Below are 19,980 nucleotides of genomic sequence, written 5' to 3'. Positions count from 1 at the left end.
TGGACCTCTTCAAGTGCGTGAATACCACCAAACATGACTCGTGGAAGTACCATGGTCATCCAATTGCATACTACAGTAACCACCATGCATGTTTCCAGCTTTCTATCTTGTTGTGTGGGGACATACAGCTGAATCCTGGCCCGACTCAGCTAGACCATCACCAACGTGACAATGTAAGCCTACGTGTGCATCATGACTCTGATCCACCCCATCGTGTAAGATATGATGTTCGCGCACTAAACGATTTTAACATAGGTACCGACCAATTTCTTCACCAAGATGTCTGGCAAAGGGTCTGTGAGCTCGGCATCAGACGACGTCGTCGTACACATCGTGGTCGCAGAGCTCACAAACCACATATTTCATCTCGTGTTTCAACAGATCGTCAGACAAGAACTACAGTAAGTGACAAATCCTCTGTAACTCGTATTGGTGTTTGGAATGCTCGCTCCCTGAGCAACAAGTCTGCGTACATATGTGATTTAGTAGTTGATGCCAAGCTCGATATTCTCGTTATAACTGAGACTTGGTTAACTGGTACACAAAGAGACAATCTGATAATAGCGGATCTGAAGGTCTCTCTCCCAAACTTTGATTTTGTACACTGCCCTCGAACGAATTCCAGAGGTGGCGGCATCTGCTTGCTTGTCCGTTCATCTGCACGTATTTCCATAAATGACACTTTCACGTTCTCATCATTTGAACTCCTTGATGTCACAATCAACCTTTCTCACTCATCCGCTCTGAGAGTATATGGCATCTACAGACCACCTCCTTCTGCTAAGAACAATTTAACCAATAACTTATTTCTGTCAGAATTCCCTACACTTCTGGAATCAGTGGCAATCGATGACTATCGTTCCATTCTGCTTGGGGATTACAACATACATGTTGACGATTGCTCGGATAATTTGGCTGTATCTTTTCTAAGCACCATTAACTCTCTAGGATTTCAACAGCATGTTAAAGAGGCAAATCATAAAGCTGGACACACATTAGACCTAGTTCTAAGCAGAAAAGTTGACAACATTGTATCGAATGTTAATCTTGTCACATTTCTGCCCTCTGACCACTCCGCCATCATCACCACTCTCAACCTCAAAGGCCCAGTGAACCCCAAGAAGCAGACTACCTCCAGAAATCTACGGTCTATGGACCTCTGCTCCTTTAAAAATGACATTGCTGCATCACTTTTCCAGATCAGAGAGCCAGCGTGTCCCTCCGAGGCTGTCCTGCTGCTCAGCTCTCATGTAACAAGACTTCTTGATAAGTACGCTCCGCTCAAGACTAGATCTGTAACAGTGCGGCCAAATAATCCCTGGTACACGACAGAAGTGAAGGAGGCTAAAGCGTAGACGCCGTGCAGAGCGCCGCATGATCAAGTCTGGTCTTTGCATTGACAGAGAGCTGTATCGGCAAGAGTGTGAGTCCTACTACAGCCACCTTGCCGACGCCAAGTCAAGGCACCTAAGAGAGGAGATTGCTGCTGCAGACACCAAACAACTTTTCAACATCATCAAAAGACTCACAATTGCACATCCAGATTCTTCTCTTCCTGACCATACTTCAAATCCTGCACTTGCCAATCAGTTTGCTGAGTTTTTCGACAACAAGATTAGTACCATTGCATCTTCATTCCCGGTGTCTCCTGAAATCTCTCTCTCTAATTCCTCTCGCATAAATATAAACACTGAGTGTGTATTTTCTGAGTTTGGTTTAATCACTGAGTCACAAATGAAACGTCTCATCAATTCTCTTCCGTCCAAGTCTTGTTCTCTTTATCCTCTCCCCACATGGCTACTAAAAGAGTGTCTAGATGAATTTCTTCCTGCAATAACTCACATTCTGAATCTCTCGTTGTCATCAGACGTAGTTCCTAAGCACTTCAAAAGGTCGCTCATATTGCCCTTTCTAAAGAAACCCAGCTTAGACCGTAATGATTTGAATAATTTTCGCCCCATTGCTAATCTGTCTTTTCTTGGTAAAGTTCTTGAGAAAGTGGTTGCTCGCCAACTCAGAGATCATCTTGATGAACACCAGTTGTTTCCTAGTAATCAGTCTGCCTACAGGCACTTCCACTCCACCGAAACCGCCTTATTGAAGGTACTCAATGACCTCCTCTTAGCAGTAGACAAAGGCTATGAAGTTGCTCTTCTGCTTTTAGATTATTCTGCTGCGTTTGATACTATCAATCATGAAATTCTCCTTGACAGATTGGAGACTAATTTTGGTCTAACGGGAACAGTCTTGAGATGGATTGCATCTTACTTACACGACCGCCACCAGATGGTTACTGTGAACGGTGCATTTTCTCAGTCGTTCCCTCTTAGACATGGTGTCCCCCAGGGGTCTGTGGTTGGTCCTTTACTATTTCTTCTATACACAGCCCCTCTGTCTTCAGTAATCAACTCTCATAACGATATTTTACATGTTATGTATGCCGACGATACTCCAATCTACATAATCATACAACCAAATACCCAAGTCGAAGCACTCTGCAAACTTAGTAGATGCGTTGATGATATCAAGCAATGGTCTCACGATAATTATTTGAAATTGAATTGTGTTAAATCGGAATTTTTATATGTTCATTCTCAGTTCAGGCGGGGTAGCTCTCTAACAGAATTTTCCTTTGAAGATAGTACTATCCCCATCTCTCAGTCCGTCAGAGATCTCGGAGTTATTGTAGATAAGCATCTGAACTTTCAACAACATATTAAGAATTCATGTCGTTCTGCTGCTTGGGGTATTTGTAAAATTGGTAAAATACGTAAATTATTGGATCAGTCTTTCACGGAACGTCTCATTCACGCATTTGTTTCCTCTCATCTTGACTACTGCAATTCCCTTCTTGTTGGTCTCCCTGCTTCAAGTACTGCACCACTTCAAAGAATTCAAAATACAGCTGCTAGGCTTGTGACCCTTACAAAAAGATCTGACCACATTACTCCAGTTTTCCAATCCCTCCACTGGCTCCCCATCCATCAACGTATCACTTTTAAAATCCTCCTTATTGTTTACAAGATATGTAATAATCTTGCCCCATCTTATCTTAAAGATTTAATTTCCTTCCGCTCCTCCACTTCAACCCGTTCTTTCGTTCTTCCTCCGCTCTCCAATTATCACGTGGTCCCCGCACCTGTACACGTTATGGTGATAGGGCCTTTTCAGTTATTTCCCCACTTCTTTGGAATGAACTCTCTTTTTATATTCGTAACGCTGAAAATGTTGATAGGTTTAAGTCATTGTTGAAAACTCATCTGTTTACACAACCTTAATTTTGCTGTTGTTGTTGCTGTCGTTATCATAATATGTACATAATGCTGCATTTTGTTTTTACGTTATATATATTATTTTTTCCCCGATTTGATGCGCTTAGAAACATCAGTATTAAGCGCTATATAAATGTTATTCATTATCATTATCATTATCATTTAATTCAACCTCAAATGGCGAAAGATGGACAGAGGCATTCACTAAACAATGTTCAACGTGTACTTTTCCAGCCTCTGTGTTTCATTTCATCTCATGCCACAGCTGTGCCACGTCCTCCGGATTTCGAAGTCACTACTCACTCTTTCAGAAAGGAGCCAAAACTTAGTATCACGTGGATTTATCCTAGGCGGATGGAAGATTATGTGGAATCACAACACGTGGAAATCAGAAATGACTATGACAATTCAACAAATGTGAAAGTATGCAATTTTATCATCCAATTCTCGTGAATAAATAGATTACATACCAAATGAGATCATGTTCGCATACAGTGTAATATTTCTTCATTCATCTTTTTCCTCTAAAGTCTGGGTAAGCATCATACAAAAATAAAATCATTACAACTTTAAGTGCGAGATAAACTGAATAATTTGGATTGAATATATTAGAACAAACCGGGTAGCTCATCAGAATGTATGATATGGATATGTTTATCCCAACATACGCGACGAGCACCACAATATAGGGTCTTCCATAGCTCAGTCAGTAAGAACATCGGATAGGCAATCCGGAGGTTATGGTTTGCATTTTGACGTATACAATCCTATTTTCTTTGCTTATTTTCTTTTATGGTTCTGCTTACTTTCCCTACTTTTTTATTCATTATACATGAATAAGCAAAATCCTGCATCATTTGGGTCATCCCTCACTTTTATCCCCATGTTAATATCTGTTCGTTGAGTTTATGTATGGTTGCTAACGTTGCTTCTCACCACGCGGGAAAGAAAACTATAGGGTTTTCCCTAGCACACTGGGTAAGAACATCAATCTGGCAGTCCATAGGTCTGTGGTTCGAATCCCAATGGACTCTCATTTTCTTGAATTATTGTCATTAATTTGTTTATTTCTGTTCAATTTTCCTACTTGTTTCATGTCAGGTTGATAGTAGCTTCTGACCACTCGAGCAATGACAGTCATAGGCATAATAGGGTTTCATTCATTATTTGGTTTTGCTCACACAACTGCAACAAACGATGCAACAAAGAATGTCCAGCAGCAGAATTTACAAACTAAAGAAAAACAAACAAAAAGGGCTGATTGAGGTAGAAAGTGGATACAGGGTATGCCCAATTAAAAGTATTCACAAGAAATCTTGTGGTTAGGATGTGAGTAGCCAGACGATGAGGAAATGATTGTGCCTTTATTCACAACCAAGTTCAGGGGGGTTTGATGACAGTGACATCAAGTTCAGACCTTTCACTGGTGATATTACATAATCAAATAGTATGTTTGCAATACAGTACAAGCTGAGTAATGATGAACTGTATGATCCTTCTAAGTAGGTAGGATTGGGATCAACACTAAGCGCAATTGAATTGTCCGCCACACAGGCCCCCTTTTGAAGGGATCCCTCAAATTTGAATGCATCTCTAGAAAATGTCCTGTAAATCCTGGTATATTGGATTTGAGAGTTTGGAGGAGTGTTCTTGGGTAAGTGGTCCAGACACAGGATTTGAACTGCTTGTTTTAGATATTCGTATACAATTTTTGAGTTTCTACTCAGCCATGTGGTTATCAAGCCTTACTTAGCTCTCTGCATATTTAAGTCAATTGACACCAATGAAGGACGCTTAACTTGGTATCTGTTGAATGAATGTTTTGTAGCATGCATTCCAGCCTTTTTTGTTAAGCTCACCTGAGCTGAACAAGAGGCTTAATTGAGCTCTTGTGATTATTAATCATCCGGCGTTGGTATTTCTTTTTTTTTCCTTTTCTGCATGCTGCTTCTTGGAAACCCAACGTTTCACCAAGCTTCCAGGAAGCAACCTTTGAGGGAAAGCATCTCAAATTGCTTAAATGGGCGCCATGGCAAAGTCTGTACATTAAGGAATCTTAAAAAATAAAATCTTCTCTGAAACAGACGTGATAGAGCTCTTTAAAAAGGTGGGATGACAACAAATGAAATAAATGAAAGGAATGAAGTTTATTGGCATGACTGGTGACTGTAGTTCCGTATACGTTTGTTTATGAGGGACACTGTGTGGGATCCAAATTGAGACAAATCTTAAAAATCTTAATCTTCTATTTGAAAATGCATAATCAAATTTTGACCCAACCTGGCAGGTATTATTGCTATAATATAGAAATGATAGAATACATTATTTGTACAAATTAGCACCGTTCCCAACTCATGGGGCTCAGACCTAAGCGGAGACAAACCCCCCAAATTAACGAATCTTTAATAAGGTGAATGATAAGAGTAAGTTAGATTGATGACTGTAGTTTCAAGTTTGTTTAATGGCAGATCCGGACGGGCGGGTGGGGAATCAAATCGGGGTCCGGTGTCACATTCTCATCTTCTTTAGACTCACTGCATGTGCAGATTTTCAACGAACTTGGCAGGGATCTCGACAGAGTGTAGAATGTAAATTTTTACAAATGGGCACCAATTCCTTCTTGATAATGCCTTGGGAGTAAAGGCGGGGGGGGGGGGGGGGGGAGGGGAGAAGTAAGGAACCTGTAAAAGTTTTCTTCTCTAGAACCAGAAGTGGTGAGCTAGGTTAATGCAATGGATGGTGACTGTTTGCCTTCAAGTGTGTTCATGGCAGATCATGGGTGAATCCCTGCTTGGGACACCGAGTTGGGACCTTATATTTACATTTTCATCTTCTTTAAAACACTTGGTCAAATTCGTCATCAAACGTGCCAGGAATTTTTACTACACTCCTCTGTAGACCCTACCCCCGTCCCCGAACTCCAAACTTAGCAAATTACACACACACACACACACACACACACACACACACACACACGCACACCAACACACACACAAACACGTATACACACATATAAACGACAAGTCAAAAGTGAAACCTAGGAAACTAGAAAAACTCTGAGTAAATACATGTCATTATGTAGCAGTAAATGTGCTTGCATAGATATGTACAGATGATCCAGTGGTGGCCGTATTGGGGCGGGGACTGAATTTGGGGCCAGTCTAAATGCGTCGTCAATTTTCTTCATACTTGGCAGGCATTTTTGCCGATGTGGTAATAAATGAAAATTATGCCCTTCTGGAGGCCCTCAAAGCCGCCAACTCTATAGTTAAAAATAATGTGTGAACATAGGTTAAGTTGTGATACTCAGGTAAGAGCGAGACCCTTCCCCGACTCATGTTTTGCTTTGTTTTATATTTCTAGGATGCTTCTTTTGGACAGTATAGTCTGACGGAAAAAGTAGACTTCAGTAATGTGCGGTACTGTGTTAGAATGCAATTTGTCAGCACGTCTTACGTCAAAGGGCCTTGGTCTGAGCAACGCTGCGAATACACGCCTCCACGAGGTAAGCTACATTTGATTCCACATTGTGTTTACAATCCTGTAAATAAAGAAGGGGGGATCAGAAAAAAATACACTAACCGGGTCAATCTCCAGTACGAGATTGCCAAATCAATGAAGACAAGATGAAAATTTTTGACTCAAATTCTCAGGACTTGATGGTCTAAGATTAAAACTGAACGACAACAACAACAGCAAAACAAAAGAATGAAGCGTTTGGATAACCAATTTGTTCCCTTATTCTGTTTTCATTTAAATCGTGGCCTCAATTTTTCTGTTGCTATGTCATTAATTTCTATGTACACCTACTTCCACATTACACTGCACTGAAGGATACAAAATCGTGTCCTATGACATTCTAATTCTATGCCAGCATTTTTATTCATTTATTTATTCTCTTTTTTCTTTTTCTTTTTTTTTTTTTTTTGCTGAGAGTTTGACAAATCCCTGGATTGCTCCAGGTTTGCTTGAAGGAGGAATGCATATCCATTTATCAGGCAGCATGAGCACCCTATCTGAATTTGAGTTTGAAGTTGGTGTATGTGCTTTTCTTCGTTTTACAGAACCAAATGTTGATATTACTGATGTTTCCCACAGTAATGAGATGAATGCTGACCAACCTTTGCTCAGAAATGTCACTGTACGTTGGAATGTAAGTTTGGTTTGGTTTGGTTTGGTTTTATTTCCCGTCATAAAAAGCATACAATGAAATAACTTTACAAATATACAGAGTTTACAGAAATGCAAGGTTGTACAAACTATACCAAAAAAAAATTAACATCATTAAGCAGTACGAGTGTGAGTTTACAAACAGAGAACCTAAGCAACAATAACAAAGACAAAGTGATAGATGAGATGGTGGAAAACGGCTGGAAAACCCATATTCAGCGACACTGTTGTAGAGTCACTGGTCTTCCATAGGGACCAGAAGAAGAAGAAAAAGAAGAAGAAGAAGAAGAAGAAGAAGAAAAAGAAGAAGAAAAAAATATAGAAAAAAAGAGGGAGGAAAGGGGGTAATATCGTCTTGTAATAACAATAATGATATTCAATATTATCTTCTTATTCAAATTAAAAATCGATATACAGATTGATACATAAACATCATACATGAAATATCTTTGAATTGGTCATATAATAAACACCATTGAGTCTTATTCAGTCTAATTGTTTAACAATAATCGCTTAAATGTTACAATTGTTGGGCAGTTACGAATACAAATGGGAAGACTATTATGCAACTTTATACCTCTATAAAAAAATGTGCGTTTACAACTATTTGTTCGAGGTTTTGGTAAAGGAAGATTGTTGTATCGAAAATGATAGGGTTTATCAACATATGATATATTTTCTTGCAAATAACTGGGTGTTAAATTGTTCAAAACTTTAAATATCATAATTTGAACGTGACGAATTTGATGAGATTTCAGAATTTCCCACTGTAATATTTCATGCATGGATGATACGGAAAAATGAGATTGTGGCTTAATCTTTAAAATGATTCTTCCTGCTCTATTTTGAAGCTTTTGTATTTGATCAAGAAGTTGCCCACGTGATGATTGAAATATAATATCTGCATAATCTAGATGAGGTAAAATAACCGTTCGATATATCAAATTTAAATATTTTCTACTGATAAATTGTCGTAAACGACGAAGAAATGAAATCATGCGACCCACCTTTTGACACAAATGATCAATATGAACATCCCATTTGAGTTCAGCATCGATATAAAGGCCCAAATATTTCTCACTCTGTACTTGATTTATCACATGGCCTTTTATGCTAAGATCCAATCTATTATACCTTTTAATCATATGACGGTTCCCAATTAGCATACTCACAGTTTTTCATAATTGATTTTAAGTTTATTTTGGAAATCCACTTGTCGAGTTTCAGAAGCTCATATCGCAAAATTGATTGTACTATACGCGGGTCTTTATGAGAAACATATAAAACTGTGTCGTCCGCATACAGATGTACGCTACATAAGTCAAATACAGAAGGTAAATCATTGATAAATATAATGAATAGCAAGGGACCCAAGATAGATCCTTGAGGCACCCCCAGCCCAATGGGTAATTCTTCAGAAAAACAATTCCCTATACTAGTAACGATCCTCCGATCCGAGAGATAGCTTTCAAACCATTTAAGCGAGGTGCTACTGATCCCTATTCTATGCATTGTATTGAGAAGGCATTTCACATTGACCAGGTCGAAAGCCTTTTGAAGATCGACAAATACGGCACCTGTATACATTCCTTCATCCATGGCTTTTAACCACGTATCCGTGACCTTAATCAGTGCTGTGGAAGTAGAATGATTCGGACGAAAACCCGATTGTTCTATTTTGAGTATATTATTCTGATTCAAATGCTGAATCAACTGTTTTTGTATGACTCTCTCAAGGATTTTGGATAAACATGACAATATAGAAATTGGTCGGTAATTATTTGGAATCGATCTGTCACCCTTTTTATGTAAAGGAATAATTTTACCAACCTTCCATTTCTTGGGAACGATACCAAGGGTTATGGATTTATTAATCAAAAATGTTATAGGTTTAACAATTTCATTCTTAGAAATTTTCAAAATATGTACAGTTATACCATCTAAACCTTCAGATTTCTTATCTTTTAATAAATGTATTGCTTTTAAAATATCTTCTTCGCTAACAGTACACAGTTTGAAAAGATTTTTGACACAGGTATCAGTAATTGAATTACAATTTTCAGGCTCATTCTCAGATGAATCAGAGATCAGTCCAGTCGCAACATTAGCGAAATGGTGGTTAAAGTAAGTAATGATATGTATCCTCGCCATCATAATTATTTTGATTCATTTTGATAAAAAGAGTAAATCTTGTATCATATTTGATATCATAACCATTACGGTGGTGCTGTTAACATACAATGATTTAACTTTTAGCATGAATATTCATCAATTCATATTAATTCATCTTTGGATGCAGTTAGTATCTAGCAGTCTGCAGGCATTAATGAAACATGTTCAGCTGATGGTATGCTAAAAAAAGGTAACTAGATGCTCCCAAATCATTGCATGTCGATCTTTATGTTTATGTCATATGCCACAGCATGCTACCTTCAATTCATTTCAATTCAAATTTTATTTTCACTTTTTTCTTTCCAACATAATGTACAAGAAACAATATTATGAGTTTGACATGGGAGTAACAAAGTATACATAACCAGACAGGATTAACAACATGTTCATGTTCATGTCTACATGATCAGTACAAAAAAGATACATTCTATATACACTCTGCGAAAAAAAAAAAAAACTGGAGGTACCCACTCAAAAGACCAGGCTTGTATCATGTGGGTACCTCTGAAGGAAAGGGGGAGGGGGTGAAAAGCTTACAACTACAAAGAGTGCGGGAAACTGGGAAAGTCGGGAATAGAGAGAGTTAAAAAAAAAGCAAAAGTGTGAAAAGAGGAAACAAAAACAGGGAAAAGAGAGAGGGAGGGAGAGAAAGAAAAGCCTAAATAATTTTGATGCAATCACCAAGGGCGAAAGCCCACAGAGACAATTAGCCAAGCGTCTTCGAAAGTGATACATTGTTGAGCTGCTTTCCAGCGGAAGAGATTGTAACTGTGGGGACGAGAGCACGTATGGAATACTAGCACGCAGCAAAAAATTATCTATGCCTCAAGAGAACGCAGCCTGTAGTGAAAGAAGAGAAGACAATGTCGTGCTTACGAAACATATTACAAAATTAAATTCATTCGGTTACATTTTAAAACTTCAAAAGAAACATTTGAAATGGCCTATCCAGTGATACATGTTGTTTTTTCCTTTCTTTGTTTGTTGTTCTTGTTGGGTTTTTTTCTCCATCTTTTTGGCAAGGTGGAAATGCCAACTGATGAACCATATCAAGGGTTGCTTGGCTTCGAAGTGAGGACAGTACAACTCTCCTCAGAAACGGAACAAGCCCAAAACATGAGCTTGTCAGAAGAGTATAAACTCAAGCTAGTTAAAAGTGGTAACTTCAGCTTTGAAATACCAGGTGAGCAAGCAATGTTGTTCTTGATTCTCTCTCATCTTTCCTTCAACAACTGAGAGGTTCATTTTAATACAGTGCCACAGGTATGACATACATGTGTATGAGCGTCTCTGTATTTTGACTTTGTTTGAAATACTCAAATGTGTCAAGTTAACTGTACGTGTGTGTCATCTCGGGTTGGGTGCTCTGATTTCTGCTCTCATTTGGAGACGGTTTGTCTTACGGAGGACTTTGATTGATTTCATCAGATAATCGTGATTTTTTTTTTTTGCTAATCTTTATATGACTGCTCTTGGTTGCCATTAAACACAGAATATTGGAGAAGGGACGAATATCATTCATCACAGTGTTCTTTTTATTTCGTATGTATAATTGAATTGAATTTAAGATTATTTTCTTTATATATATATATATATATATATATATATATATATTGTTTTATCATTGATTATGATATTCAGTTTTGTTTGAGACGCAATTATATTTTTGTCTCTGAGTTTCATATTCTATGTGTAGGACGTATATAACTGATCAGTATTTCATTGCTTTTGTTTTTGTTTTTGTTTTTTCTTGTTTTTTCTTGTTTAATTCATGCTTCACATTACTCAATAGTATTCATGAATTTTGGCGCCTGATATAATGTACATTGCACAGTGGCGTATGTAATACCACATAAGGACTTTTCAGAGAAATCGCTGGGTCATGGAGTCATAGGTTAACGATGAAGTTAAAATGTTGAAATTATTTTTATTTCTACTGGGTATCGAAGATGGTTTGGGGTATGTTGATGATATCTGTTGGTATCGTACACTTGCTGTCAGACAGTGATTTTCTTTTGGGGCGGAGGTTTTATTTCATTTCAATTTCATTCCAATTCATTTCTATTCATTCTTCTTTTTCCAACAAAACATAACACATAATAAATCTGGTATTACATCATGAATATAAACATTCGACTTTGCAACAAAAAAAAAATGATATAGACATACAAAAGAATGCATACTGGCAAAAAAAAAGTAAAAAGTTATGCTTCAGTTGAGAAAAAAGAAGGAACTGACTAAGAGAGATCCACTAAAAACCAAGCTTGTACGTTGTGAACCACTCAAGAAAGAACAAACTCATGAATTACTTATTTACAAACACTTATCACAGATATAATTTACGACAGAACGGAACAAAACAGGAGAAACACAAAAACATGACACGGCTTGACAGAATAGATGGAAAGAATGGATGGAGAGAAAGGAAAAAGAGAATGCCGACACGCTGAACTAGGAAAATGGAACGGGGGTGGGGGTGGGAATTGAGGATGTGCTTCAGAGAGCTGGTATATTGCACGCAGCTGTGCAAAGATTGTGACAGCTACTTCATTACGTAATAATTAATTCAATGGTCCATGATTGGTGGATGGATGATGAACCCTGTAGATAAAGAAAAAATATCAGAGAGAATTTAACAGAAAGACTTTCAACTTGCGCTTCAAAGAATGTAAAGATGGGGAATTTTTTATTTCACAGCTTAATGAATTCCAGAATCTAGGACCGGTGTATATAGATGTATTCTGAGCTAATAAAGTTCTCAGGAGGGGTAAATGAAACTCATAAGATTGCCTTGTAGGATAATTATGAAAAAAGAAAATTGTTCAGTGGGAACATTGAATTGAAAATACTGGGAAGTGTATTTGCATTGTAATTAAACATAAACTGAACAAGTTGAAAAAGGTACAAATCTTTAATTTCCAAAATCTTATATTTAGTAAATAATGGCTCTGAATGGGAACGTGGCGGGACGCCACAAATAATACGAAGTGCATTTTTTTTTCAGTAACAATAATCTATGTAGTAAAGTTTGATAGACACTACCCCATGCTATAAGTCCGTAATTAAGATAAGGTAAAATTAGAGAAAAATACAATGTTCACAAAGAGGACAACGGAATATGAGACTTGAGTCTGTTTTGGGTCATGGGAAAGGGTATAGCTGCAAAGAATACATTATTAATTAGTACTGAAGTTAAAGTGGATGTTGTTGTTGTTGTTGTTTTTTAGAGAGATGTACTCTGATAACACTTTTTTTGTACACTGGATTAATGTTTTATGTAGGAGTGGGGAAGGAACGAATACCCATTCGCCACAATGATATTTCTAGTTTGCATGTACAGTTACACCTGGGCCCTGTTTTATGAAGATTTGAAATTGATTACAAAGTTGATTTCAACTGTCAGTCTATGGCAGCCTGTGTGGTGAGGACATTTAAAACCAATTTTGTCTGTTAATAAAACGGGGCCCTGGCGTATACGCTCAATTTGAAATTATTTGTATTATTTTGTTTTCTTTTTGGGCGTGTGTGTTCAACTATACTCCTTGATGTGTTTCCTTAAGTTGGTTGGACAGGCCCAAGGGTCATAGTGATTTTGATTGTTTTTTTTTTCCAACCCGGCACCTTAGGGAAGCTCAACAGGGAAAGCCTGACGCTTTGTTTTCTTGTGTTTTGCTTATTTTATTATTGTTTATCTGTTATCACTTGTATCGTTTTGCAAATGCTGAATAAATAATAGTTGTAATAGTCATTGCAAAGAGTATGCGGAATATGTGCAAATTACATGCAAAATTTCTTCTCAACTAATTGTGAGCTTTTCATACCATCACTCTGAAGAGAGTTGGAAACATTGTGATAGTGGGCTGTCTGCTGTCAGTCCATTGGTTACCCCCCCCCCCCCCAACACACACACATTCCAATATCAGGGTTCTCCCACTTTGAGATCATTTTTCTCAAGATATGCTGGTCTCTTGCTTGATTTCAAGTGAATTTCTTCCCCTCTGCTATTTACCTTTGGGAACAGTGAATCAAAAATCTTAAGATATGACATTTAATGCACATGTGTACTTGTACCACAAAGCATCTTTCTTCCACCTCCCTGATCCTATTATATAAAAGTTTCATGATAAAGCCTAAAATGTACGGAGATATCTGTATTTTTCTCATTAAAGGGTAACTGTAGACGGTCTAGTCTGGAAGCATTTTATTGTAACCATTCACATTTTTTATGTTTAACAATACTTAACATCGATTTCACCGATTCAATTTGTTACAGTAGTTGTTTCTATTCCTAACTCACATTTTAGAACTATTTTAAAGCACTAATGCTGGGTTTTTGTTTCATCTGCAAATGGTAAATTATGCCTTTAATATAATGTGTTTCCCGGCTGTGAATTCAGCTTTCTTCCGCCTACCAACAACCCAAAAGCTTCCAGTGCCGTGGACCCTTCATAGCTGCAATACTCACACACAGCATTGTGTGCATACTTTGAGTTCTCATACAGCATTCATGGAGCAGCAATATCTTAGGTTTAGCTGTTCCCTTAATGTGCTTTCCCAACAGTTTTTCACCTCTATCTTCCTCTGTTTCTCTACAGATCTCCTCACAAACGAGTCATATGATATCGTGATCACTGGGTACAACGAAGCTGGGTTTTCAGCCGCCCCGCGAAAGCATGTTGTTGATCCTGAACATGTAAAGCCGAAGAGTGTAGCTGGAGGTAAATAGTAGCAATTAAGCTGCAACATAGTTCTCAGAGAGGAAAAAAAGTTATCTTCCAGCATTTGGTATTTGTTTACAATATTATGTTGAAAGGCTCTACCAAGAAACTTGCCTGGCTGATGCAATTTGCCACCACTTTATAATGAGCAGTTCTGGAGTATGCGATCAAAAATGAAAAAAGAAAGAAAGATAATTTCGACCGTAGTACACAACTTGTATTTCCGAAGCGTCCTCCCTGTTTACCAATGAGTTAGTTGAATGTCAGTTGTATGTGATGATCGAATCATGCCCTAGTAGTACTATCGGATTACATGCAGCTAACCAACATACTGCAGTTCACTCCCGCGCGAACTGCCATTGCCTGATATATTATTGCAATCTATGTTCACGTAAATCGAATGCATAATGACCCGAGTTCGATTCCCGCCCAGTGCTAACATCCTTGAACAAGATGGTTTTACCCAAATCTCCTTCTCGACCCAGGTAGTGGCAACACTGAAGAGGCTACCCTGGATAAAGAAGACCTTATCAATATTGTTATTAGCATTGTTAATGATTATCACCCTTATCATGAAATCATATCATGTTATCACTCACATCCAGTGAAGATACATGTTGTACATGTTTTATGACAGGGTGATGAGTTCCATAATTTCAGTTCTGAATACTATTATAGCTGCAGCATTAAGAACTCTCCGCAGTTTTGCAGCACGTCGATCTACATTAAGGCCACGCAGAATTAGCAGGCGTCAAATTTTGACGTGACAAAACAATAAACTAAAGACCTTGCCGATAATAAACTTGGATCGTGCGTGAATTATTATGTAACAAAATTCCATTATGATCATGTTTGTTGTAACGTGTAGAACGTGTAGTGTAGAATGTATCTTATGTATTGAGTGACTGATACTGATTACATAGGACATTCGAGTATTTCTGGAAGTGAAATTAGTGATCACAGTCTTTTCTGTGTTGAGTATCTCTTACACTAAAACCAAGTTTCAAGATGGATGTCTGTCGCTCACTATAGTATAAATACTAAAGGAGACCTGTTTGTTGTCGGTGTAAATTACAGTGCACTCCCGTTATAACGAAATGCTCGGGACCGGCAGTTTTCTTTCGTTATAACGAAATTTCGTTATAACCGAACAAATACAATATATAACGAAAACAAGGAAACCACGTATATATATCATATTCTGTTTGCTGAATACTCATCATACACTGGAAAGCTATGTGATATGTGATGGGATAACTGTATTACAATAATAAACGCAAGTTCCCCTCAGAAACTGTGCTTGACACAAGGAGCGAACACAAAGTGGTGTGAAGCATTCACCCATGCAGAGACGCTATAAATGCTTGTTCCGCTACGTATTTTCGAAAGCAATTAATTCGCATTTCGTTATAACGGAGCACATTTCTTTTGTTTTTCTTTGTCTGTGGCGCTCGGAAAAGACTTCGTTGTAACGGAAATTTCGCTATAACCGTGTTCGTTATAAGCGAATTTTGCACCATAGACTTTAATGGTGATAATTTTGGGACCAGAAGATTTACTTCGTTATAACGAAATTTCGTTATAACCGTGTTCGTTGTAACGGGAGTGCACTGTATTGACTCTCAAGACCGTGAGCTTTGATGAAGTCATAGATAGTGTATCCCTTTCCAAAATACTAATTCCATTCATTTCATTCCATTTCTGTGAACCAATACGAGTTTCTTGTCATTTCTGCGCTCTCTTTGTAGGTTCAGCATTGCCGGTCATTGTTTCCATACCTATTGCCATGCTTGTTCTAATTCCGATGGTGCTGTATGTGTTGTACCAGAAATTGAAGAAGAATTTAAATCGGTTTCCGGAGCCAGTTTTCACCAAGGTCAGTCAAATTTGCTGAAGGATAAACGTCCATTCTGTCAGGCTCTATTTCTTCCTCACTCTCGTCCTCCTCCGTCTTCCCAAGGAGGTACGAGAGATGGTCTTCTCCACCCCATTCCAGAATATCGTTGTCACTTTTTCTTTTAGTGACGCACGCCAAGTGGGATATTTTTCGACTTCTCACAATAATGCCCTGATAAAGTTACAGAAACTGTGGCGGATCCAGGATTTTGAAAAGGGTAGGGGTCGCAAGGGGCAAGGGTGCGAAAGACCAGGCGGGGGAAGATGTCGGAGGGGGATCCCCGTCCCTCGGTCAGGATTTTTTTGAGAAATAAAATCATGTTCAAAAATCGCGTTTTTTAGAACAGTTTTAGAAGAAAACAGTAACTTAAACATTCCTATTGAATCTATAAAGTGTGAGATAGGTTTATTTATAAAATTTAAGAAGGAAAACGAAATACTTTTTTATTCTTCAGTAACAATAAAGATACTGACTGTTGATGATGAACTTAAGCCCGTTGCACTATCACGTGCTGGACCCTATCTATCCAGATCTATCAGATCGGGAAGGAATGGCAAAAGCATCCTAGCAGCATGTCTGTGATGACGAAGCAAAAGCGGCCATTTTTTTTTTTCTGATGAGCAAAAAAAATAATAATAATAACATGTTCAAAGTTTCTCCCTGGTCGTCTCGATCATAGTTTACCCAATTTGGATCGTGGGAAGATCGTAATGAGTGCGGGATGAACGTTACAAGGTCTGAGTAAGATCAGCGGCTATACAAAACAAGATGTGGTCTCGCTTTCTCTCTAGTTATACCCTGTTTCAATGTCAGGATATAAAACGCTGTCTCGGTTACGTCTGCGCTGTCTGCGCTGTTGCAGCGCTAATCCAGACCCATATGCTTCTGAATATTGCTCTCACTGCTATCAAAACGATCACCTGCAGCCGATTAAATTATAAAGACATATTTCACAAATTGAAGGGGGAGCTCCTTGCGCCCTTGCTCGGATCTGCCACTGCCAACATACCAGCTGGGAAAATAGCACCAGAAGGTTATTATGCTAATACATGTATTCACAATGGGATAGTTGTTAACGAACTCTTGCGATCAATACCTGTGGTTAAATACTGTGTGATCTCCTAAATGCGTGATTGCATCTCAGTTCAAAGCTGGTTTTCTCAACACAACTTCATTTGTGTTATAACAACTTTATTTTTTATGCCAGGCTCTTAGGAATAAAAGTAAATGGTTGTCTGGGTGTTCTTTACGTTTTGTTTTGTTTTGTTTGTTTGTTGTTGTTTTTTGGCGGGGGAGGTATCAATTCGTTTGTTTTATTTTGAGAGCTCACAAAACGAGTAATCCTCCAATAATGCAAGTGTTCTGAGATGCACACCAAGTTAATAGTGAGTAGTGATTAAAAGTATCTTTGTGTAGAAATGATGACAGTTTTGAATAACCATCACTACATCACGGTAAGTCAATTTGTTTCTGTACTTTTCAGACGGACCAAGTGAAGGTCAGGCCAGGACCTGAACCAGAGGTGTTCGATCAACCGACCTGTGCAGGCAAAACAGAAAAGGAGATGGCAGTTCAGATTCATCTGTCTCAAGAGTATGTCACCGTGGTGCCTTCAACTGCAGATGTTCCCATTGCGGTTAAAGATAGGGCAGCCAGTCATCAAAAACAGGGGTATTCTCAGTTATCAATGGAATGCATTAGCTATGCCCAAATTCGAACAGCCCCTGGAGGAAATGGCTCCACCTCCCCATCCTCCACAGCGAATGGCGTTAAGGATTCTTCGGAGGAGGCATCCCCTGTGAGCATGTTGACCACTTCCACTGAAAGATTGGCCATTGATAACGGCGACACCCAGCATTATATATCTCCAGAACGAAGCACACAGGGTGAGGGTTATACTAGGGTGCATCCAGAGGTTGACAAGACTAAACCGACCATTACTTCTGGATTACATTTGAATGGATCACCAACTGGAGATGCCCAAGGATCGAGCCTTTCAGAGGAGGCTCCTGATGCTAAAAGTGAGATCAGTTCCCAATCTGCAGCTGCCAGCTCTTATGTGCCTTACCAACAAAAGGTCAGCCAGATGGAAACTGACATTCCAGTTCCTGTGATATTACCTACCTTATGCCAGACCTCTGGTGGTTATGTTGACCCGGAAGCACTCACTCACTTGACCAGTGTAGGTACAGGAAAATCGATTGGTGACAGTGAGATCACCCTTGATGACCCCAATGCCTCACCAATGCATACAGTAATAGACCACGTCAGCACCAGTGCAGAGTGGAAGTCAGGATGCCGAGGATCAAGTGATGAGCTGCAGTCAAGTCTCCTGGAAGACATGGCCCAGAATGCATCATTTGTTGATGACAGCACACCCCTCATTACTGATAGGGATCAGCATCGAGGGCCACTTCAAAGTCCACAGAAATATGTCAGCAGAGCCCCAGTAGCACGTATTGAAAACAATGAGTCTCCAACACAGCTAACTGAGAATCTTGATGCAACTTTCATCGCAGGACATGAAATGTCACCACCTCACAGCGGGTATGTCAGTCAGACAGACATCCTACTTGATGTTATGAGGAACCCCGCCCAACAGCCTTGTGAAATGGGATCTTAGTACCATCCACATTCACAAGTTTCCTGACTCTGATTCTGATTTATTTATTTTTGAATTTCTTTTTCATACATGAATGAAGTAAAAAGTCAATTGAACAATTAAATTGAGAACAGTATGAATTGAATCTCACAGGTAAAGCAAATAAATGATTAATTCAAATATTCAACTTTTTTCCCCTGATACAATTCAAAATGAAAATAAACTATTCTGTGCATACATTTTGATACGCAAACATAAGTTACAGTATATCCCTTGCTCAAAGACAAATTAGGCAATTCTTGAAGCACAGAAATTCAGGAGACCCTCGTCATAAGCAAGCGCTTGACGAGGACAATGGCCTCAGAAATGATTGTGTAAACAATACAGCATTGTAAAAATATAACATATAAGTCACCACTCACTGAGTGGCGATAAGGAAAAAGGAAGGGAAAAATGAAAGGGAAAAGTGCAGCGGTGCATTGTGCATTGTGCAAGATGTGAAGTGTTTGCGTGGAAATGAGTTGTGAATAGTGTGTTTAATGTTCATGTTTGTTGTGTATACATGGTACATACGATCAGTTCAGAGCCCTTACTTTAACTATGGAAGTGGAAAAAAAATAAAACAGATAATTAGCAACATGATCTAACAGTCAGATACATACTGAGTTAACATAACTTTAAGATGTCTTTTAGGTAAATGAATAGATCTACATTATTTAAGGTCAACGGGTAAAAAATTCCAAATATCAGGGCCATGATGTTTTAAGGATTTCTGTGCTAAAACAATTCTTGGGTTTTCAAGATGATAATCAGATGAACTGCGAGTTGGGTATTAGTGAATGTTGAAATTAGGAATCAGAGAATCATTGAACACCAACGAAAGTTGTTGAACGTGTATTTGTGCATACAATTTGCCGTTTGAAATGTAAAAATTTCATCAATCTGCAATGTTTTTAATCTAGAAAACAACGGGTCAGACTGAGATAAGTAGTGGGAGTCTGTAATCAACCGTATAGCTCGTTTTTGTAAATGTAATATTGAGTTTGTTTTAGTTGTACCACAATCCCCCCCCCCACAATACAGTTACACTACGTAATATAAGGTAATATCAAAGCATTATACAATATAAGCAAAGATTTCAGAGAAACC

At 38.4% G+C, this 19,980-nt stretch overlaps 1 protein-coding gene across 1 annotated transcript; it reads left to right on the top strand.

Moving 5' to 3' along the window:
* The first annotated feature begins 1,374 nt into the window (after positions 1-1,374).
* On the top strand, positions 1,375-18,852 carry LOC139722967 (uncharacterized). The gene is made up of 4 exons (XM_071634247.1): positions 1,375-1,618; positions 14,210-14,332; positions 16,081-16,208; positions 17,713-18,852. Exons 1-4 carry the CDS (start codon positions 1,375-1,377, stop codon positions 18,850-18,852), a joined length of 1,635 nt encoding a protein of 544 aa, XP_071490348.1.
* Positions 18,853-19,980: the final 1,128 nt, after the last annotated feature.

The sequence above is a fragment of the Diadema antillarum genome, unplaced genomic scaffold, assembly GCF_040938485.1.
Source record: "Diadema antillarum isolate AM-2024a unplaced genomic scaffold, OU_Dant_1.0 scf00000178, whole genome shotgun sequence".
NCBI lineage: Eukaryota > Metazoa > Echinodermata > Echinoidea > Diadematoida > Diadematidae > Diadema > Diadema antillarum.
The sequence above is the reverse complement of the archived record's forward strand: the minus strand, read 5'-3'. Positions and strand labels throughout refer to the sequence as shown.

Bases quoted from the DNA above. Each gene is read 5' to 3' on its own strand.
- LOC139722967 (XM_071634247.1), top strand. From the start codon at position 1,375: ATGATCAAGTCTGGTCTTTGCATTGACAGAGAGCTGTATCGGCAAGAG. The intron at 1,619-14,209 runs GTACCATTGCAT...GTTTCTCTACAG, and splicing joins GTTTTTCGACAACAAGATTA to ATCTCCTCACAAACGAGTCA. The intron at 16,209-17,712 runs GTCAGTCAAATT...TGTACTTTTCAG, and splicing joins CGGAGCCAGTTTTCACCAAG to ACGGACCAAGTGAAGGTCAG.